Genomic DNA, 23,691 nt, shown 5'->3' with positions numbered 1-23,691 from the left:
TTAGAACACTTTTTTTCTTAGAACTCAAGCAATTATTACATATCTGCCCCTAGGCTTAACGTTCTAACTTGCTGAGAAGTTATGCTATTATGATATAATACTATTATGATTTAGAGTTAACCTGGAATCTCCTAATATCCACGGGTCACACTTAAATTTTATTTTATTTATTTAATGTTTTACTTTTATTATTCAATGAATTTATTACATTTATAGTTGTACAGTGATCATCACAATCCAATTTTATACGATTTCCATTCCACAACCCCAGTGCATGCCCCCACCCCTCAAACTGTCTCCCTTGGAAACCATAAGTTTTTCAAAGTCTGGGAGTCAGTATCTGTTGTGCAAAGAAGTTCATTCTGTCCTTTTTTCAGATTCCACATGTCAGTGAAAGCATTTGATGTTGGTGTCTCATTGTATGGCTGACTTCACTTAGCATGATAATTTCTAGGTCCATCCATGTTGCTAAAAATGCCAGTATTTCGTTCCCTTTAATGGCTGAGTAATATTCCATTGCACATTTAAATTTTAGACTCAGATGCTACTAGGGCTCTTTAAGCTAAAGAGGTAGTTCAACACAGTAAACACACTCACACAAATGCTCATTAAACCATTATATTTGCAGAGAAAACCTGGGAATTTCAGTTAATTATCCTAGTTACATTAAAGCAAAGCAATTGAAGATTATCAAACATTAAAATTTATGAAGAATGAGGGAGTTCCCGTCGTGGCGCAGTGGTTAACGAATCCGACTAGGAACCATGAGGTTGCAGGTTCGATCCCTGCCCTTGCTCAGTGGGTTAACGATCTGGCGTTGCCGTGAGCTGTGGTGTAGGTTGCAGACGCGGCTCGGATCCCACGTTGCTGTGGCTCTGGCATAGGCCAGTGGCTACAGCTCCGATTCAACCCCTAGCCTGGGAACCTCCATATGCTGTGGGAGCGGCCCAAGAAATAGCAACAATAACAACAACAACAAAAAGACAAAAAAAAAATTTATGAAGAATGAATAAAAATATAGACAAATATACATACACTTGATTCGTTCAATACTATATTCATTTAGTATCTGTGATATGCCCAGAATTATACTAGACATTTTGGATTAAAGGATAAATATCACACATTCAGGACCCTCAAGGAGCTTGTAGCCCAGTGGTGGGTATCTATGAAGAGACCTAAAGGATGGACAAAAAATAGGCACAGAGTAAACCCCCATATTGCAATCTCACAAAACTCAGGTCCAACTCCAGCACACAAGAACCTGCACAGAGCCAGGTTTGATCCAGGAAAATTAATCCAAGATGCATACACCAAACCAAACCAAACCAAACCAGCAGCCCTAGGAAAGAAGAGAAATTTCCCAGCAGACTGGCTAGGGCATGCAGCACTGTTTTCTCAGGCATGAAGCACAGACTGGCTGGCCAGTAGCTGCCCTATCGGGTCACCAGAACAATGGAGGGCAAGCTAAGCTACAGTGATACTTTGACCCTGGATGTTAAGCCCCTGACTGAATTCCTGTCAGGCTTTTGGTTCCTTTTGCTTCAGGGTAATAGTAGGACTCAAGACCCACAGGAGAATTGAGAAAGGAGATGGACAAGGGAACTCAACATTTTAAATCAATATAGGGAGTTCCCGTCGTGGCTCAGTGGTTAATGAATCCGACTAGGAACCATGAGGTTGAGGGTTCGGTCCCTGCCCTTGTTCAGTGGGTTAACGATCTGGCGTTGCCGTGAGCTGTGGTGTAGGTTGCAGACGCGGCTCGGATCCTGCGTTGCTGTGGCTCTGGCATAGGCCAGAGGCTACAGCTCCGATTGGACCCCTAGTCTGGGAACCTCCATATGCCGCGGGAGCGGCCCAAGAAATGGCAAAAAGACTAAATAAATAAATAAATAAATAAATAAAAATAATCAATATAGGCGCCCTAATAGACGTATGTGCAAGATGTAAAGGGAGCAGCAAAGAGAAAGAGCTTAACTAGGCTTAAAGGGAGTGGTAAAGGGGAAAGTTTTATGTAGAAAGTAGTGATATTTGTGCTGAGGCTTGAAGGATAAAAAGGAACTTTCAGCCTTACGCATACACCAAACCAAACCAGCATCACAAAGTTAGAGAAGCATAAAAGAATGTGTGTCTCCCCACCCCCTGTGTATTAGAATGATGGAATCACCAAGTTTAGGATGGATGTGGGAAGGGGTGAGATACGAAGCAGGAAAGGTAACCACAGACCAGATCCTGGAAAGTCTGGTATACCTGGCCATGGAATTTTGATTTTTGACCTGGGTAGAGGTAGAAGAGGGCCATTATTTTATTTTAGGATTGTGAAATGATCAGATTTTACTGTCAGGTATATCATACTTGCAATAGTGTGAAAACAAATCAGAGGTGATTTAGGCCTAATACAAAGAGGCTCTTTAGTGTATAGATGGTTCTGATCCATAGCAGAAATGACAAGTGCTGAACTGCATCTGTGGCGGTGGAGGTAAAGAAAAGTAGATATTTAGGATCAATAATAATGACTGAGTTAATCTGGATTGAGTAGAGGCCTATAAAAGAGTCAAGGATAACTGCAGAGTCTCCACTTGTGCAGCCAGGTGGATAAAAGTGATATTAAATAAAATTTCAACTATGGAAAAATATATATGAATGAAAACTAGTGGTAAACTGAAAATAAAAAGTTGGGTTAGACCAATAGGATCCTTTGTTTCAATGTTCCATTGTATGTTACAAAAAATGATTGGGGCTACATTTAGGTTTAAAAAAAACAGGCTCTGTGAATTTCTAGTTTATAACTTAGTGTAGATTATTTAATTTCTATAAATTTCATCTTAGCAATATTAATTTGTTTATAACTCATCTGGTTTCAAGGAAGACTTGAAGTAGTTCATGAAATCACATACAATTCAACAAAGCAAAGAATATATGAGACAATGAGGAGAAAGAAGAATAAGGATATGAAAAACAAAATTAAACCACAGATGCATAATTTGTGACCCCACAGTCTTCTGCAAGAAGCAGGCTCATTCTCAGCACTGAGTTTCCTAGCTGTCTACCTAGAGTGGGAATCTCATTGAGTCCTGTGGCTCACTTTGTCTATCATCAACTAGGAGAAAATTTCTTCATTAGGTACTCATAATGCATATACTTCATAAAATAGTGATCAACATGAGAAATAACATCCTTGAACTTAATATGATGTCAAGCTTCTCAACGCCAGTCAGAGTGACAATAGCTAAACACAAATTAGCAAAAACATTTCTATGGGGGCCAAAATAACACAAGCTAAATAAAGAGCTAGCTCAGGGTCTGGCAGATTTCAAGAAAAAAAAAAAAAATGTTAGCATTATCTAAAGGAATGAAAAGACTACCTGTTTATTTAGGAAATCCCTCATAAAGAGTCCTCCCATAAAGTCACTCAAGGACACCATCTAACCATCTTCCCACCCACAATGCTTTTGATTACAGAGCCTCTGGTCAGTCAGTGGCTGTTCTTAAGGTTCTTCAGGCTCAATACCTACAAAAACCCAGTTTTCCAAGTACAAGATGCAACAAAAACAACACTAGATAGGACCATTGAAGGAAAGGAAGTCTAGATGTATGAAAATTCTAAATATTCAAAAGATATTCCAGTCCTTTAAAATAGTATAATCAATTAATGAAAATATTACCATTAGATTTCCTTGAAGACTTGCTTTAGTAAACTATTTCTAATTAATACTTTTCTACCATTTAATGCTGCCAAAAACTTGAAAATGGTTTATTTCTCAAATGGTTTAAATAGGTTACGTGCCTCTTTTGACCCATATAAATTTATGTACAATCTATTAATTCACTTATTCTCCATAATACTTAAGGCATTAATTCAGAATCAGGTAGTGAGAGGAGTTCCCGTTGTGGCTCAGTGGAAATGAATCTAACTGGTATCCATGAGGACGCAGGTTCAATCCCTGACCTCGCTCAGTGGGTTAAGGATCCAGTGTTGCCGCGAGCTTTGGTATAGGTTGCAGATGTTTCTCAGCTCTGGTGTTGCTGTGGCTGTGGTATAGGCCAGCAGCTGCAGCTCCTATTTGACCCCTAGCCTGGGAACCTCCATATGCCGCAGGTTCGGTCCTAAAAAGACAAAAAACAAAAACAAAAAACAAAGAATCAGGTAGTGAGAATTTACAGAGGTTAAAACATTACCTGTCTTGATTTAGGCATGTGAAGCATATGTCTTCATGTAGATTACCTCCAATAGATTACTAAATAAAGTTTATGTGTGAGAAGTATGATAATTATTCAATGCAGAATGTCCATAAAGTTTTACAAAGTATACAGTTTAATGTAAGTCTTTCTTAATGATTAAGAAGAAGAAGAAGGAAAAGGATGGACTCCAATGCTATTCTTTATAACTTCCAGTCTGTTCTACTTTATATAGCTAAGATATCTGTGGACACATTAATTTATGACCAAAGGTTATTTTAAACAATATAATGATTCTTGTTTAGTCACAGATATTCTTTCACTACAGTAAAGGTGTTAAATCAGCAGAAGCTATGATATTGCCATGGGAAAAGAATGTGATGACATTTGTGTGCAGCCAAACAAAATAAGTGTGAATAAGAGGATGACAACAGTGGATAAAAAGAAAAAAAGAGCTTAATTCAAAATGAAAGATACTGTCAATACCAGAATTTGCGAAGTATGAATGTCCGTTAAGTAGCTAAGTAGTAGAGTTTTTTTTCATCTCATGACTTGATATTTTTAAAATACTTACAAAATGTATATAATCTTAGGCTAACTTGAAAATGACTTTAGAATTTTCGGTAAGGCAAACCTAGAGTGATAATAAATTTTTAATAAAATTTTAATGTCTGTTTTAAAATCTTATTTTTGTTTCTGGATTTGGACACTGAAACACAAGCCAATGAGCCACAAAATCTACATAAAGAAACTGTCCCTCAAGTTTTTTAAATATATAAGTATGTAAACTTTAAGTTGCTTCTTACAAAACTAGATTTTAAATTTTTCATTCTACAGGAAAACTTGCCCTCAGCAAGCACTTAGAACTAGTCCTGACTTTGTTCAGAGTCTTCCTTACAGGATAAAGCACATCTCCAAGTTAGGACTATTAAGAGTACAGCTCTTGGAGTTCCTGGCTCAGTGGTAATAAACCTGACTGGTAACCATGAGGACATGGGTTCAAACCCTGAACTCACTCAATGGGTTAAGGATCTGCGTTGCTGTGAGCTGTGGTGTAGGTGGGCAGCTGCAGCTCTGATTCAGTCCCCAGCCTGGGAACTTCTATATGCTGCAGGTGTGGCCCTAAAAAGCAAAAAAAAAAAAAAAAAAAAAAAAGACTGCAGCTCTCTTCTGAAGTCCTAGTGGCTGAAAGAACTCACCCTTTCCCATGAAAAAGCTAGAGCTTAACAAATCACCCTGTTCTTGATCGTTTCACAAAATTATCAGACCAATGCAGAATAGGAATCAGCAGTGTGAAAATGAACTAGGGACTTTTTACCATGACTTTAATGTTCCTCTAATGTCATGGGCCCTCATGGGAAACAACCCAGATTTATAAAGACAGTAATAGTCAATGGGAATCAACAGAAGGCAGGAGAAGAGAGTGAGGAGAGAAAGCAACTGCAAAAAAAGGAAACATCTTTATTTTGAACCCTAATTATTTGCCAAAAACTGTCTTAAACACAGACCAATCAGATAGGTAGAGCACACTCTTTTGAATTCCTTTTTCAGAAGTAGCTCCCTAGCTTCTCTCTGGAAGAATGAAAAAACGATGGAGCTAGCCCGGAATTTCTTAACCTCGGCTCTACTGACAATTCCATCCAGATAATCCTTTGTTGTGAGGGCTATCCTGGGTGTGTTTAGATGTTAGAAAGCCTAGCAGCATCCCTGACTCTACCCATTAGAAATCAATAGCATCACCCCAATCATGACAATCAAAAACATCTTCAGATCTTGTAAAACTGCCCCTGGACAAGAATCATAAGGCCTTGCCTCTACACAAAAATATTTTTAAATTTCTTTAGTTCCTTCTGAGCTGACAGAATGGACCACTACAGTAAGCAACATGATGACTGGAAAACTTCTCTCATGGCAACTTTCTCCTATTGTGGTATATTTCATTAGGAAGTCCATTTCTATACCTCTTTTCATATTATAGTTAATATTTTTAAAGACAATATATTTAGAGAAATAAAGATAAAAAAATTCTTATAACTAAGTGATATGAAGTCATTCTACACTAATTCCTCCTTACCTCCCAGGAACCTGTCCAAAAAAGCAGCCAAAATTTAAAATAGTGAAAGAGAGGTTAAAGACCATCTCAAAAAGCACATGGTGACAAAAAACAAGGAATAAAATCTGCCATTATTTCTCTAACCTTAAAAAAGACTTTTTCAGATTCCCATCGTGGTTCAGCAGTAACCAATCTGACCAGTATCCATGAGGACTCAGGTTCGATCCCTGGCCTCGCTCAGTGGGTCAAGGATCCAGCATTGCCATGAGCTGTGGTGTAGGTCGCAGACGCGGCTTGGATCCTGTGTTGCTGTTGCTGTGGTGTAGGCCGGCTGCTACAGCTCAGATTCGACCCCTGGCCTGGGAACTTCCATATTCCGCAGGTGTGACCCTAAAAAGACAAAAAATTAAAAGACTTTTTCTCCACAACTACTCCTGTTCCAAGCCACGGCACCATTTCTTTGCTCCCTTTGCAACAAAACCCCTCAAAAGAGTTGACTCTGCTTTTTCTAATTCTCCTTATCCCATTCTCTCTTCACCTATTCCAACTTCCCTTGTCAAGGCCTTAAGTAACCTTCACATTAATAAATCCAGTGGGTGGAAAACAATTTTTTTCATTAAATCCAGTGGTCATGTCTCAGTCCTCATCTTACTTCATCAGCAGCATTTGACACAGTTGATTATTCTTTCCCTCCTTGATATACTTTCTACCTTCGCTCTGGGACCCCACACTCTTGATTTCTCCCTTACTTTCCACTCGCTCTTTCTTTTTGTTTTGTTTTTTGTGTTTTTAGGGCCATACCCGCAGCATATGGAAGTTCCCAGGCTAGGGATTGAGTCAGAGCTGCAGCTTCTGGCCTATGCCACAACCACAGTAACCCCAGATCCAAGCCACATCTTTGACCTACACCATAGCTCACAGCAATGCCAGATCCTTAACTCACTGAGCAAGGCCAGGGATGGAACCTGCATCCTCATGGATACTAGTCTGGTTCATTACTGATGAGCCACAATAGGAACTCCCCACTTGTTCTTTCTGAATCTCCTTTACTGGTTTCCACCTCTTCTCTCTTTCCTCTTAATAATGCAGTAACCCTGGGCTCATGTCATTTCTCTCAATCTGTACTCACTTCCCACAGAGCCATTCGGTCTATGGTCTTAAATACCACCTATGTGCCAATGTCTCCCAAAGTCACAGCACCAGCCCAGGCCTCCCTCCCAGACTCCAGACTCATATACCCAACTTCCTATTTGTCATCTCCACTTGAATATCAAATAAATATTTCAAGCCCTAATGTGTCCAAAACTGTACTCCTGATCCTTCTCCCTAAATTTGCCCAATCCACAATCTTCCAATACCAGTTGCTATCAATTCCATTGTTTTAGTTCCTCAAGCCAAAAACTGTGGAATCATCCATGACCCATATCTTTCTCTCATATTCCGCATCCTATTCATTCAGGAAACTATAGAGCTCCACCCTCAAAATACATTCAGTGTCTTTCCATCTCTCATGTCCTCTGTTGCTACCACCCAGATAGATGCCACCACCCAGATAGATGCCACCATCATCTCTCAAATGAAATATTGCAAGGCTCTTTACTAGTCTTCCAGCTTCTCTCTTGCCCCTGGAAGATATTCTCAACATAGCAGCCACAGCAATTCTTTTCAAATGTAAGTCAGATCATATTACCCTTTTGTTCAAAACATGCCATGTGCTCTATTTCACTCAGGATTAAAGCCAAAGTCCTTAAAATTGTGGTTACATGATGATCTGGTCCTCCCTCATCTTTCGGGCCCCATTTCCTATTTCTATTCTTCTTAGCAATTCCACTCAGCCTCCTTTCTGTTTCTCAAACAAGCCAGGTATACTCTCACCTTTAGATCTTTGCACTGGCTTATCTCTCTTTCTGAAAGGTTCATCCTCTCCCATGAAAAACCCCTTCTCCTTCAGTATTATCTTTTCAATGAGGTCTACCCCAACCATCCTATTAACACTCAGAGCTGACTCTCACCCATCATCCCATTGTCAGCATCCCAAATTCCCCTTACCATGTTCTATTTTTTTTCACAGTACTTTTCAGTTTTTAATATCAACAATTTATTCATGGTCTGTCTTCCCTACCTGAAGGCTCTATTTTGTATCTAAAGCACACTTAGAATATTGCCTAGCATAGAGTAAGTGTTCAATTAATATTTTTCAAGTGAATGAAGCAATAAATGAAGGAATGAAATAAAGCAGACCAGTATCCCTACCCTGAAGTGGAAGGGATCAAAGCCTTCTTCTTTACTTTCTCTTTCTCACTCTCCTTGTTATACATCAAAGGACTAGTTGGGCTGGGCAGGGAAGGGATACTTTGGTAGGGAAGAAGGAGACATAAATATACTTGGAGAGTTTTCTTATTGGAAGATTTTAGGGGATTTTGGGGGGTTTTGTTTTGTTTGTTTGTTTGCTTGCTTGCTTTTTAGGGCCGCACCCGCAGCATAAGGAGGTTCCTAGGCCAGGGGTCAAATCGGAGCTTCAGCTGCCATTCTATGCCACAGCCACAGCAGTGCGGAATCCAAGCTGTGCCTGCGACCTACACCACAGCTCACAGCAAGGCCAGATCCTTGACACACTGAGCAAGTCCAGGGCTAAAACCTGCAACTTCATGGTTACTAGTCGGATGAGTTTCCACTGCACCACAATGGGAACTCTGGAAGATTTTAGCTTTTAAGGGACTTTTTAAGTCTTTTCAGTTTGGGGGCTACAAAGTCTTGAGCTGTTGGGGGATTTTACAGCATTTGTATTCTCTCTATCATTATCATTTTTAGTTTGGTGGGGCTTTTATTTGGAAGGTACCTTCCAAATTAAGTGAAATGTAGGGTCTAGAAATGAGGCCTTCCCCCCAAAAAACGGAAGAGGAGGAGGAAACAAGCTGCTAACAGGAGCTCAAGGGAAATAGGAAAAGAAAACTTCAGGTTGGAGTTCCCATTGTGGCTCAGCGAGTAACGAATCTGCTCCTTTTCCCCAAAGTAAGCAATACAAGAGCGCACCAGATACACAAGAGCAGGATGGAAGCCACCATGCCTTTGCGTACAATGTAGCCTTTCACTCTATTCCACAGGCTACATACGCTCAGCCCCAACTCAATATAAAGGTGTGAATACCGGTAGGTAAAGAACACTGAAGCCACCTTAAAGTCAAATGGCTTACCATGTGAATGGCAAAATAATTTGAATCCACCTCAGAGGTGACCCAGATGCATTTTTTTCCCTACTTATACATACCACTGCAAAAATTGAGAACCTTTGTTCACTTTTGCCTCCCATCTCTAGAGAGCCTTAAAAACCCCTGTACATTATCACCTTAGCATCTGTGACCTGGTAGCCTACATTTTGTTAGCAATGTATTTCTAATTTTACAGGTGGATCCCAAACAATAAAGGTGTGACACTTCTAAGGAAAGTATATCATCCTCTCGATTCAGCAGGAAAAAAAGAAAGTTGATCGACCTTTCTACGTGAGACCTGATAGACCCTGAGGAAAGTAACCAGGTATTAAAAGACTGAATGTAAAAAAGGAGAGGGAGCCATGGGGCTTGGCTGTGCCTCTATCCACAGTACCTAATTTATTCTTAGACCTCAAGAAAATACCTAAAGTCTTTGTATCGCAATTTCCTTATATATGTAAAATGCAGATATTACCACACTCATGAGTATAAAGAGTGAAGTCTGAAAATAAATTGGGAACTGAGCTCTAGTTTAAATACACACACGCACACACACACACACACACACACACATACACACACACACATCTATATATATATACATCAAGATACATCTATATATGTCTCTCTATATATAGATGTCTATATGTATAGATATAACTTCACTCATATATAATATGTATGTACAAATAATAAACTTGACCAAATTCCTTATAGACATAGACTATTCATATTTGGCAGCATCACTCACCTTTGACTATAGCATTCTTCCACTAACTCTATAAACATTCAGCTTTCCTTCTAACTCTATAAACATTCAGCTTTCCTTCTAACTCTAACATACTATGACTCTCAAAGCTGTGGGTAAAAGCTGATGTCATAAATACATTGTGTTACAGAATCACTAAGGACCAGATCCACTCTTAGTTACAGAAGCCCTGAACTATTACCAGCCTTGCTAGCCTCAAAAGAGTCACTTGGAGTACAAAGAAATAGGGGTACTAAAATAGGAGTACTAAACAAAGCCCCAAAGCTATATAAATTCTTAATATATTTGTCATTATTAATTGCTGGCAAAGAAGCAGACGGTTTGGAGGTGGGAGAGCTTTAAAATAATTATTTCTATCTCCCTGAAATATCATGGTACCGTCTAGTCCCAAAAGCTTAAGGGGCAGAAAAACATCCAACAGACCCCATTTCCTTGCCTGCCAACATCTCTGCAGCAAGACAGAGACCCAAGAGTATAATTTCCCTGCTAATTAGATGTCAAGCAGCTACCTCCCACAAATGAAAGTTTTTGTCATTCATTTTTTTTTCATGCTCTTTTCATCCATGAGGTTTACAATCCATAAGAACAACCTAATAATGATTTCAGAAAACCAAAGACATCTTTGCAAAGCCTGTGTACTTTTATTGTTATAAATGCTTCACAAGTAAAAAAAATCAATGAAAAGCATAAAGGTACCCTGGTTTGAACTCCTTTTCTGTTTGAATTACAGTGCTTCTCTTGGAACACTCTCACATCAGGCTTCCGCTTCTCTTGGCAAAATTCACGAACTGGCTGATGTTGTCTTACAGGCTTTCTTGGGTCCCCTTTCCCAGCATCACTCTTCTTTCATGGACCCCTTTCCGTTACCTAGGAGCCCCTTGTGCTGCCTTCCACATTCCGCCTACTGCACAGTAATGTTCCAGACTCTTTATACTCCTCCTTTCTACCGTTACATTATGTTTTTCCTGAGATTTACTTGCTTTGAGAGGCTTTCTGGCAAAGTGGGGTGGGAGGGACGATGACCTGATCATCTTTACTAAAATGTTGAATTAGTCCTCGTTCTCTTCAGAATTGTTTTTTAATTCTGAAGATTCCTAGACGTTCTATCAACGTCTCAGCCCAAAATATTGCAGGTATTTTGGTGAATAGTAAGAGTGGATACTTGAATATAACTAGACCTTTTAGAAAACTGAAGTCCACTGGGAGTTATTTGGCTTAGGGAATTGGTGTAGGAAAGCTGCTCTCCCAAAAATCATCCTCAAGGAAGGGCCTGTTACCCTAAACTTCTAATATACAATTGGCTTCTCATGACATTTAAAATAAAATCTACATTTCTGCTTAGGAGCAAAAAGATCTGGCCTCTCTCTAACCATCTCTACCTAACACACTACTCCCCAGCCAAAGTGACCAGACTCCTGTATTTGAACATGCAAAGTAGTAAACTCATTCCTGCCTTCAGTCTTGCAGTGCTATGTTCCAGTCTTAGCATGCAAATTACTCTTCATCTTTTGGTTCCCAGCCCAAATGTCACCTCTTCAATCTAAAGTCGTCGCACAATCACTTTCTAGCATACCATCCTATGTTATTTTCCTCATGGTATTAATTACTGTGAATTTTTTTTCTTTTTCTTTTTTTGCTTTTTAGGGCCGCACCTGCAGCATATGGAGATTCCTGGGCTAGGGATCAAATTAGAGCTACAGCTGCTGGCCTAAGCCACAGCCACAGAAACGCAGGATCCGAGCTACATCTGTGACCTACACCACAGCTCACAACAATGGTGGATCCTTAACCCACTGAGCAAGGCCAGGGATTGAACCAGCAACCTCATGGTTCCTAGTAGGATTCGTTTCCACTGCACCAAGACGGGAACTCCCCACTGTGAAATTTTCTTATTTACATCTTTACTTGCTCTTTCCAGGCCATTTCTTAATATATTCTTCACTGTCTATCACTGCATTCCTAGTGTTTTGCACAGAACCTAGTATATAATCAGTGCTCAATAAGTATTGCTGAATTGAATGCATAACTAGATGAATCCAAGCATAATCTAAACTTTAAACTTCAGGAACTGAGTGAGAAATCTTTGTTGTACTAATACTGGGAGGGTTGGTGGTGTCAATATCATTATAACTAATGTAACAAACGTGTCTATAAGACTTTTATAGCTAATGGACTACAACTTTTTAATTAAAATATTATAAAGACTGTAATAATAAATATGCTTTTATTAAAGAAGATTATAATAAATTTCTTTTTGGGAATTAATCAAAATTTATAAACAATTTATTCATAATACAATTTAATCAAATTTATTTCATTAAAAACATTTGCCTTTTTGAAAAGCTGTCCTTTTGATGAGGTGTCACAAATGAATCCTAGTATCCCTTGAGAAATACTGGCAGCTCATCTTATTCTTGTGTCAATGTTAAACTGCATTTCCCTGTGGCCAATTTCTAGCTGTCTAGATATGGAGCATCTATTGCTAGGACTTCAGAAGCCAATGAGCAACTTGCCTGTCACATGCTCCAACAAATGATCTCTCCCTGCATGCAGTGTAGCTAAGCAGAGAAGCAATTCTCATAAGAGGATAACCAAGACAGGCTGGAATGTTGCTAAACGTACAGTTTATTACCCAGCCAAGTTGCCTAGCCTGACCGCCCCACCCCCCAAAAAAAAACCTAGCAATTTGCAAGTTGGTTTTGTACCAGGCAGTCCCAGTTTAGTTGTTTGTTGCTCACAAGCAGATGTCTGAGAGCAGTTCAGCCTGCAGTCGGATGCTTTTGCAGGGCTCTCCCCTTAAAAGTCAAAATTGAAGCAAGTCAATGGACTACAATTTCCTGGGCTTGCTTTTATTATTTGTAAAATATCACAATTAATTGCACTTTGCTAAAGGGAAACTCCAAAGTCTTTTTTAAGGTATCTTTCCTTCTAAGAAATATTAAGTAATTTGGTTTTTTAATAAAAAAAGAAAGAAACTCAGTAATAGAGGAAAGAAACCACAAGTTAATAAGAGCTAAATAACATAATTTTACTTTTAAGAAAAACATGTAGTATGAGAAAACTTTATTTTTACAAAACTACAATGAGACAACATACTCTAGGAAAACTTGGTTATTAATTCCTCCGGAAGAATGATTACTACTTAAAGGACAAAACACTATTAATTGCTATTCTTCAATTATTTCACTAGCAAGTTAAATTTACAAAAATATGCAAAATCCTATCATATAAATCAAAAATGACTCAGTATTTTTTTTGGGGGGGGAGAGGTGTAATGAGATACATTTCATCAAATTGTTAACACCAGTTCACTTCTCATTAATTGGGTCTCATTTACATCTTTCTGTACTTCTACCAAGATTAATTTCAGGGTAAGATTGTCTCCAGCTAGCATATACTGTAAAACTGGAAATTTTTTTCCAGTCTTCATGGACCATTTACAATCTGCAGGGTTTAGGGTGGGTATGAAATGTATTTCTGCCAATGGATAGCCACATCAGCAGTGCTGAAAACCAATCCTTCTGTTTCATTCATGGTGCCATATGGTTCCATAAAAATGGAGCGAACCAAAAGTGCAGCTAAAGCACCCTGTCAATCTGGGTTTAGACTAATTATTTTATGTTATGATAAAGAAGCTGTAGATGAATGTATTCTCTCATTCTTTCTTTAGTTGTCTACCACCATACGCATGTACTAATTCATTGGGAGAGGGGGAAAAAATGAGGTTTAAGACCGCTTCTATTTTACAGGAACTGTGTTATTTTTAAGTAAATACATTTCGGTAGAAGTATTATAGTTTCAAGCAGAAAATCCTGGGTGTTTTATAGTAACATCTTCCAAAATATTAACCCTCCTGGTTTGAAACCCTTTCCAATCCAATAAGTGATTTGAGTGCCCCGGGGCAATTAAAAGGCAAGCTGAAGCACCAAGATGAAGTTGTGCCCCCCTAGTGACCTCTAGAGTGAAGCAAGCAAGAATCCCACAAGCAAGACTCGGCGGGGCGGGGGGCGCAAGAACTTGGGCTGGGGTGAAGGTGGGGGAAGAACCAAGCCAAAGACGAGTGCGCTGTTGTAAACCAAGCCGATAAATTCAATAATACACCCTCCTCGCATCTTAAGAGTGTGGTCCTATTTCACATAACCCCAAGGCTCAATAAGTCTCCGCCTCCCGAGCCACGAAGCCCATTGGGTCTAAATCCAACTTCAAACACCGCTCCTTCCTCCTCCCCACCAATGCTCAGGTCCAGTTCTCCCGCGCACAGCCTTTCTTGCCCCTCATGGTGTCGAGCTGCTTTCCACCTCTCTGCAGTGCTGCAGACAACCTCCCGACCGTTGCTGGTTCTCCAGCTGGAGCGCGGGAGCGCTGGGGATCCAGCAAGCGGCGACCACTGCGAGTCAGCTCAGCAGGCGCCGGCTGCCGATGCACCTGCGCCCAGCGCACCGCGCTGCGCAAGTGACGGGGACGGCCCTCTGCCCTAGCCACCCAGGAGGCCCCCTCTGGATTCCAGCTCCTGACCAGGCGGCAATGCCCGAAGTCACCGGAGCAACAAGCTCTTCCCTGTCTTCCCTGCCAGCGCTTCTCCCCCCTGAACTTTCCAACTTTAGAAGCCCAGGTTGGAAAAGAGCAACAGGGGGCCTGACCGCCTCGACAGGTTGGAAGGGGGGAAATAGACTTCAGGGACCCGGCCCGTAGCAAGTCTCTTTGACCATCGAGGGAAAGGAGAACCAGATTGCTCCTATCTCCTCACGGGGATGGAGGTTTGGAAAATGGATTCAGAACTTGTCACCCTAGGATGAAGGGACAGAGGGAGAAGGGAGGTTGAGAGCAGGCATTAGCAGAGACCTTGAGAAACTAACTCTCTCTTTTCTCTCTCTTCTCTTCTCTTCCTCTCTCTCTCTCTCTCTCTCTCTCTCTCTCTCTCTCTCTCTCTCTCTCTCTCCCCCTCACACACACACACACACACACACACACACACACACACACACACACACACAAACGGCCTGATTCTGAAAAGGTTAAGATCCCAGTAGCCAAGAGTCTCTTCTCTCCCCATTGCCCTGTGGGGGTAAGGGGCAACAGACACCCAAGCGTGGAGTAGGAAAGGGGTGGGGTGAGAGAGAAAGAGGGTCTCCAGTTTTCCCCAGGTTACAAAAAGGGGATAAACTCCTATCTGAGTCTTCCTGGAGGCAAAGGGAGGAGCAGCAGTACTGAGGTCTCCCCACCTTCCGAAGAAGGCAAACTCTTCCTAGCAGATAGCCTTCCACTTGGCGGAGCCTGAATGTAAACAGGCCAGCCAGAGGGCCGGACAGCGGGTGGGAGGTGGGATGGGGCGAGGTGTGAATGGAGCGGAACTCACCCTTGATGCTGGGGGGCTTTCTCTTCTTAGCCATCTTCTGTCTCCTCCCCTCCTCCAGGCCCCCCAAGCACTTCCTCCGGCTGCCGCCCAGCTCCGGGAGCCGGCGCCGTGGCTTCCAGGCGAGCTCTCGCCGCGGCTCTCAGCTCAGCAAGCTCTTTGTTGCTGTGATGGCATCTGCGAGGCAGCGGCGGCGGCGGCAGCGACGGCTGCAGCCGGGCTGCGAGCACTGCTCGGCTCCGCTCGGTTGGGGCGGGCACCGCCGCCCCTCTATTCTACGCCGCGCAGCGCTGAGAGACTCGCGCTCGAGCTGTTGTGGCCTCTGTGGCTGCGGCGGCGGCAGTGGATGCAGCTGTGCTGCTCTGGCTGCTGGAGGGGCAGCTCTGGGTCCCTCGAGTGCCCGCCCAGCGCTGACCTCCCCCTTTCCCACACCCTCCCTCCCCTACTCCCCCACCCTAGGTGTCCCGTCTGAGCCGCCAGCTCCAATCCAACCAGCGACCGCGCCGTCTTCCGGCAGCCGCTTGCTGGGGAGGGCGGCGCTGGCGGCAGCGGGGGGCTGCTGGGGAAAGCGGGGACCCAAGGCCATCTGCGGCCGAGGAGGAGAAAGCCAGGCAGCCTGACTCTCATGGAACCTGCATTCTGCCTGCCTCCGGGCCTCCAAAGCCCCCTCCCAGGCGTCAGGGCGCAATGTGGAAGGCCGGGTGGGCCCGCGAAAGGCACCCTTCTCCGTAAGCCAACAAGAACTCAGGCCAGCTGCAGGAGTACAGGCACCCGCACTCGCAACCCAGCTGCCGCCGTCCTCCTCAAAAAGCCCGGTCTCGGGCACCGAACCCGAATTCCAAGTGGAGAGGAGCCCTGGGACGCAGATGCTTCTGCCTCTCCGGAACTGAGAAGGGAAGAAGGAACTAGAGACTGGTGGAGAGAAGAGAAATTAAGTTCCAGGGACAGCCCAGAGACAGACATTTGGAAGAATGACCTGGTTCAGGCCCTAAACCTCTTAATAGCGAAGGTTCAGGGCAGGTCCCTTGGGGCTATGGAAAAGAGGAAAGAAAGTTCACGCTCTCAAGAGTGGAGAGGGAGGAGTGATTTCTTGGCTTCCCGTAGAAACTTTGTTCCAGCCCCGTTCTTTCTCGTTTCGTGGCTTTGGAAAGTGTTCCTTTTCCTGAAGGAGCTGTCCTCCTCTAGCGTGCTGATCAGAAAAGAAATCTTACCAGTGTCCCAGGATAAGGACATGCAAAAGTTTAAGACATGCCTGGAAATGTAAAGGTACTAACCAAGATTTTAAACTGCTGAAGGGGTAGGGTGGGTAGTGGGTTACCATTACATGAGAAGGATGCCAAATTTTATTTTTTTTTCTTTACGGAGCTGGGATTTCCCCAAAACCCACTTTCTAATTCACAGCGATCTTAGTAACACATTTCCATATCTTCTGCCTACGTTCTCAACCTAACATGATTACCTAAACATCCAGTGATTCAATTCAGTACCACTTGCCAGAAGTTGTCCCAGCATCAATGTGGTGCCCCAGTAAGAACAGTGGAGTCAAAAGCCTTGGCTTTGACTCCTAGCCCTGCAACATCATAGCTTTGAGAACTTGCACAAGTCATTTAATCTCTCTGTTCTTCTGCTTTCTGGTTTGTAAAATATCATCTCAAAGACTCCTTCCAGCTCTAATAAATATCCTGAGATTTTTTTTTAGTCGCAATATCACATTAATTTTTGCACTTTTTCCAAATTTAACTTTATATAATGTATTATACTGAAGTAAGTAATCTGTAGAAAATGTGAAATACCCAGTTCCTCTCATGACAAAGGTGTGTTGGAAATAAAACACAAATAGCAGACTTATTTTAATTAGCAAAATAAGGCCTGTTCTCAGATGTATAGCTAGAAATGAGACTCAATCAAAATTTCCTCTCCCAAAAAGCTGTCTCTGATTTAATTCAAAACTACTCTTCAGACCCCTAAGATGTGTAAATATTAGGCTTGTAAACATTCTGTTTATTTTATGTGTTCATATTTTATCACTAAGTAATAATTATTGCCTATATTAAGATAATGTCTTACAGTTTATTCATTACTTTCACACACTTTATTTCATTTAATCTTGATCACGAACCTGTGAGTTCAGAGGGCAGGTTCTGTCTCCCACTTTTTACAGATGAGGACATAAGGTTAATAGAGGTGCACCTATTTGTGCACAGCTTCCAAGACTTCTGTGCAGCTCTTCTAATTCAACACCAGTCTCATCCCATGACATCAGCTACCTATGAAATAGAAAATTTCTGCTTCAGACCAGGGATAGTTTCCTTTCTTCTAATTATTCTTTCCATGACTCCAGTACTAATCTCAGCAGAGAGAACTCAAAATTTTAGTTGACAACTTAGTCTGTTTTTTGTATGTGGATATGCTTAACTTGTAGCACTTGAAAGTGTTTGTTTGTTTGTTTGTTTGTTTGTCACTTCCCAAAACAGAAGTTCTGGGCCAGGGATCAAATCTATGTTACAGAAGTGACCTGAGCCACAGCAGTGACAACATTGGATCCTTAACCTACTGAGCCACCAGGAAACTTCAAAAGTGTTTTTTTGTTTTGTTTTGTTTTTTTGTCTTTTTGCTATTTCTTTGGGCCGCTTGGGCGGCATATGGAGGTTCCCAGGCTAGAGGTCGAATCAGAGCTGTAGCTGCCAGCCTACGCCAGAGCCACAGAAACGCGGGATCCGAGCCGCGTCTGCAACCTACACCACAGCTCATGGCAACGCCGGATCGTTAACCCACTGAGCAAGGGCAGGGACTGACCCCGCAGCCTCATGGCTCCTAGTCAGATTCGTTAACCACTGCGCCACAACGGGAACTCCCAAAAGTGTTTTTATATACATTTTCTCTGTTGAAGGTCACACCTATCACAGAAGACCAAGAGATAAGGAAACAGACAAAGAAATATCACATGCACAACTACCCAGGCCCTGAATTTCCAGACAAGTGTTTCCTGAATAGCCCACAGTTCATACTTTTGTTTAAGAGTTGCAAATAGTTCCCCCTCCTGGTGCAGCGGTCAACAAATCCGACTAGGAACCATGAGGTTGTGGGTTCGATCCCTTGCCTTGCTCGGTGGGTTGAGGATCTGGTGTTGCCATGAGCTGTGATGTGGGTTGCAGACGCAGCTTAGATCCCGGGTTGCTGTGGCCCTGGCGTAGGCCAGCGGCTACAGCTCCAATTGGACCCCTAGCCTGGGAACCTCCATATGCCACGGGTGCAGCCCTAGAAAAGACAAAAAAAAAAAAAAAAAAAAAGAGTTGCAAATAGAATACCTGAAGGGATCAGAAAAGCAAAATACAAGACACAGGCAGTATAAATATTTAGGTTCTACTTGAGTGAGGGTGAGGAAATTCAGGGAGCTGAGAGCAAATGTACCATAACACAGAGGCAGTTTGCCTTGTGCGAATGGAAATCTCAAGATGTGAGTATTCTGATTTTTCAAAAAGAATCAAGAATCCAAATTCCCATGTAAAATATCCTTTTTGATGTCAGTTAACATAAAACAAAAAAAAAACAAGGCAAGCTTATCAGAACACAACGGCCAATAATATACAGCTTATGGACTGTTTGTCTGTGTTTTGACCTCCCATCAGGTGAGTTTTAACACCAAGGAACTGAATCCTTGGGTCTAGCTCTGATTCCCATGGTGTCTACAAACTCTCAGAATTAGAGGTTATCAAGTCTTTGGGTCCACTTAATCATGATTTCTAAAGACTCACTGCAGAGACTGGCGTTTCTACATTTCTAGCTGTTTTGGAGGCATCAACAAGAATGACCATGGTAAATCAAATAATTTTTAGGTCACATGTGTTTCTGCTGGGCACAAGGAAATTTACACATTTTATTCGATGATGATGACAAGTATTGATGATGATGATGGTGACAAGGGCCTAACCTCTCTTTCCCTTATAGGAAGATTCTGAATGAATCCTTTCAAAAAATAGCCATAGTGCTAAAATGGTAACTTTAGTTATATGTAGTGTAATCATTCTACTTAGATTATCCCAGCCCTGTCAAGACTGCCTGTAAAGTAAAGATAATCAGAATGGAGGAAAGGAATACATGTTCTTCGTGTGGGAATATCAAGTGAGCTCCGCAGGGAAAATAAACTTGTCATACAAATCATACTAAAGACCAAAGTGAAAATATAATTCATACTACAAAAAGCATGATTGTTATTAATTGTGTGTTATTGTAAGTGCAGTAAAAAGGTTGAAAAATAAAACCCTCAAAAGAGTATTTTTGGCTGAAATGTTTTATATCGAATGCCTATCCATAAATTAACTGTGGCAGCTTAGGGAAAATGAAAAGGAGAAACAAAAGCCCCACTGATTTTAATCATGCTAATACCAAAGAATATCAAAAGAATCCAAACTTGCCCCATTAGTGGGAAAAAACCTAGTATTTTAACATTTTACATACAAAAAAAGTCATAATACTCAACTTAGCTGCAGTTTTAAAGGAAACTACAATTATGTGACTAGAGCTAAAGTAAGGTTTTAAAAAGAAAGAATGGTGAGAAGAGAGTGGGATAATCCAACCAATGCACTAAAAAAAAATTTCTGAGGCACTAATATGCTCAAAATCAACATGTGACAGAGTGGTGAAACTGAGGCTGGCTTCCTACCCCATTATGGATATACATCAGGCCTTAAACAACACTTCTTCCCTTTCTTTCTGATCATTATAGTAGATATATAGATATTCATTACAATAAAATTTCACCTGAATTTAGATGAAGGATCCTGGAGTGAGAGCTTATAGAATCTTTATCCCTTTAGCTCATTCCAATTCTCCTATTGATGACTCTGGCCTTAAGAAATGTGATTTCACTTATGCACGTTTGAATTGCACAGAAAGACCTGAAATTCAGAGACATTATTTAGGGACTTAAAGGTACATTCTAGGTTTCTCAGATTAAAACCTTCCCAACAAGTTCCCTTAATACTTTACTACTTTCAGAGCAAAACTCTCCTAAAGATATACTGCCTCACTCATACTATTGCTATCCCTACTGGCAATTGAAAAAATCATGCTGAATCTGTGCAGAAGAAAATTTAATTTTGGAGTTCCTGTTGTGGCGCAGAGTCTGACTAGGAACCATGAGGTTTAGGTTTCGATCTCTGGCCTCCCCCCAGGGGTTAAGGATCTGGTGTTGCCCTGAGCTGTGATGTAGGTCACAGACAGGACTCTCTGGTGTAGGCCGGCAGCTGTAGCTCTGATTAGACCCCTAGCCTGGGAACTTCCATATGCCCAGGGTGCGGTCCTAAAAAGCCAAAAAAAAAAAAAAATTTTGCCAAGTTCCATTTCCCAATTGTCACCTAACCTCTAGAATGGTGTTGCTCTAAAAGGCAGTTAATTAACAGGGAGCTTTTTTGGACCCACAATGAGGTATACACTTAAAAGAGCGCAACCCCACAAAACCTGCAAGAAACAAAAGGTATTTGGGAAGGCGAAAAAAGCTAGGTTTTGGCTCACATTTCCCATAAGTTCCTCTGAGGGAAACAGCACAGACCCAGCTGGTATAAAGTTCAAATGGAAGGAGAGTCAGACATTACACAGAGATAGTCTGCTAGGTATGGCCCACTGTTAAACCTTCAAGATTTTATGGAATAGATATAAACAACTAAAACTGTTTTCTTTAACACTCCAGGTAGTCTACTCAAGGACAAAGTGTTCAATCTGAACTCTGCTAGCTTCCAAGTAGTCACTTTACCCCCCAAATATTTTCAAGCTGTCTGCAGTAACCCCCTTCATTAAAATCTTGTTTATGGAGTTGCCAGCTGTGGCACAATGGGATCAGCAACCTCTTGGGAGCTCTAGGGTGCAGGTTCCATCCCCCAGCCTGGCACACTGGGTTAAGGATCTGGGCCAAAGAAGGGCAAAACTGCGGCTCCAAACTGATCTCTGGCTCAGGAACTCCATGTGCTGAGGGGAGGCCAAAAGAGAAAATAAATAAATAAATAATAAATTCCTGTTTGTAATTTTGTTCCTTTGCTCAGTCTACCAGTCAACCAACTGACTACTTCATAGGTGAGGGAGCAATTTGCATACAGAATAAATGACATACAAAATAAACACTTTTAGAGATAATTCTGACAGTGAACCAAATTGCATTTCCATTCTTTTCTATTTCTATTTATTCTCTCCAACATTTATTCAACAAATATGTATGAGTAATAGTTGCCAGTCACGTCCAGGGTGATTGGGTATGCAGTGGAAAAATAAATCAGCTTGATCCATGCATTCATGATATTTACTGTTATATAGAAGAGACAGAATTAACCTGTCTTTTATTTCTCATGGAAACAGCATATCCAAAGACCCCAATAGGAAATTCAGGATTAGAGCAGTGGTTTCCAGATTGCAAATTGATAGATACCTCATCAGTTTAAAAAAAAAAATGCTCACCCAATTCCAACCATATAACCAATTTATTTGGTTATATACATTGCATGTAATATTGTACTAATACATATACACATTAAAAAAATATACAGAATGTTGAAAGTTTTAAAGAGTTAAGGTTTTTGAAAATGGGCCATCTTAGGAGTTCCCGTCCTGGCTTCGCAATAACAAACCCAACTAGTATCCATGAGGACGTGACTTCGATCCCTGGCCTCACTTGGTAGGTTAGAGATCTGGTGTTGCCGTGAGCTGTGGTGTAGGTCGCAGAGGCAACTCGGCCTGGCATTGCTGTGTTTGTGCTGTAGGCCAGCAGCTACAGTTCCGATTCCACCCCTAGCTGGGAACTTCCATATGCCTCAGTTTCAGCTCTAAAAAGACAAAAAAAAAGGACCATCTAGGTCACCTCCAGAAACTATTGCACTAGAGGAACTGAAGGAAGACCAATGTGGCTGAAGTTTTGTTCATGATGATTTTAGGCAGGATGTAGAGGAGGCACGTGTAAACTAAAATTTTAGCTGTCATTATCAGCTACATCACAAAATTCCATGGCTCTGAATTTGGTTACTGGAGAATTATTGTTATCTTTTGATATTGACATGTTTCCTTGATTGCTCATGTTCCTTGAAGTTTTGCATTTCTGTTCTTGCCTTTTAAGCAGTGGATACTTCCTCAAACCTTTAGTTGTTGACTTTGATGGCAGATTTTTTTGCTGTTGTTGGTCTGGCTTATACAAGCGGCTTTCTCCTACACTCTACGGATACATCTGCTCCACACTTCTTGCTCCCTCTTGTGGTAGAATTCTTAAGATTGTATGCCCTTTGGAGTTCCTTTGTGATGCAGTGGAAAGGAATCCAACTAGTATCCCTGAGGATGTGGGTTCAATCCCTGACCTTGCTCAGTAGGTCGGGGATCCAGTGTTGCCGTGGCCTGTGGGGCAGGTCACAGGTGCAGGTCAGATCCCTCATTCCTGTGGCTGTGGGTAGGCTGGCAGCTGCAGCTCCACCTGGACCCCTAGCCTGGGAACTTCCATATGCTGCTGGTGCAGCCCTAAAAAAAAAAAAAAAATGAGTTCCAGTCGTGGTGCAGTGGAAATGAATCCAACTAGGAACCATGAGGTTGTGGATTTGATCCCTGGCCTTGTTCAGTGCGTTAAGGATCTGGCATTGCCATGAGCTGAGGTATAGGTCGCAGACGTGGCTTGTGTAGGCCTGAGCTCACTGTGGCCCCCTTTCCCTGGCAAAGCAATAAAGCTATTCTTTTCTCCTTCACCTGAATAAATAAAGGGGGGGGGAGGACAAAAAGGAGGGATGTCTTAAGATGCTGACAGCATTTCCCTGCTTCTGAGTGACTACTATGAATTGGAAAGGAACTTATAGTCCATCTAATTACAGTTTAAACATAAGGAAACTGAAGCCCAGTAACATGAAATGATTCTGTGTACATGCAAGTATATGGCAAAAAACAAAACAAAACAAAAAAAACTAGGAGCCAGTTAGTCTTTGCATAGCTTCCCAACCCAAAGCATTCCAATTTCCAATTTTAACACAAATTTCTTACACATTTGAGTATATGATAGACAAACTGACGGCACCCTGGAAACCTGAGGAACAAGACCCTGATTATCAGATTCAAAACTCTAAGATATGAGAGAGATTCCTCATTATCTCAGGCCCTCACTGCTAACT

The 23,691-nt window shown here is 41.6% G+C and overlaps 1 protein-coding gene and 1 pseudogene across 10 annotated transcripts in view; one reads left to right on the top strand and one right to left on the bottom strand.

Annotated features, from left to right (window-relative positions):
- Positions 1-15,947, bottom strand: part of SLC44A5 (solute carrier family 44 member 5) — a 409,049-nt gene extending 393,102 nt beyond the window's left edge. For 4 of the 10 annotated variants that reach the window (XM_013996232.3, XM_021096464.2, XM_013996239.3 and 1 more), the window contains exon 1: positions 15,566-15,947. In XM_013996232.3, the coding sequence (XP_013851686.2) occupies positions 15,566-15,599 (34 nt within the window). In that variant the 5' untranslated portion in view covers positions 15,600-15,947. Of the gene's footprint in view, positions 1-10,191; positions 10,331-10,905; positions 11,078-15,565 lie in introns of those variants that run through there. The other 6 variants (XM_084964679.1, XM_084964676.1, XM_084964677.1 and 3 more) reach the window with 6 other exon arrangements.
- LOC146402852 (uncharacterized) lies at positions 15,473-16,581 on the top strand (annotated as a pseudogene).
- The last annotated feature ends 7,110 nt before the right edge of the window (positions 16,582-23,691 follow it).

This window comes from Sus scrofa, chromosome 6 (genome assembly GCF_054392235.1).
Source record: "Sus scrofa isolate SSC_HxYL_T2T_F1_AM1 chromosome 6, Sscrofa_HxYL_maternal_Yorkshire_Landrace_v2.0, whole genome shotgun sequence".
Lineage (NCBI taxonomy): Eukaryota > Metazoa > Chordata > Mammalia > Artiodactyla > Suidae > Sus > Sus scrofa.
This window is presented reverse-complemented; position numbering and strand designations above follow the sequence as displayed.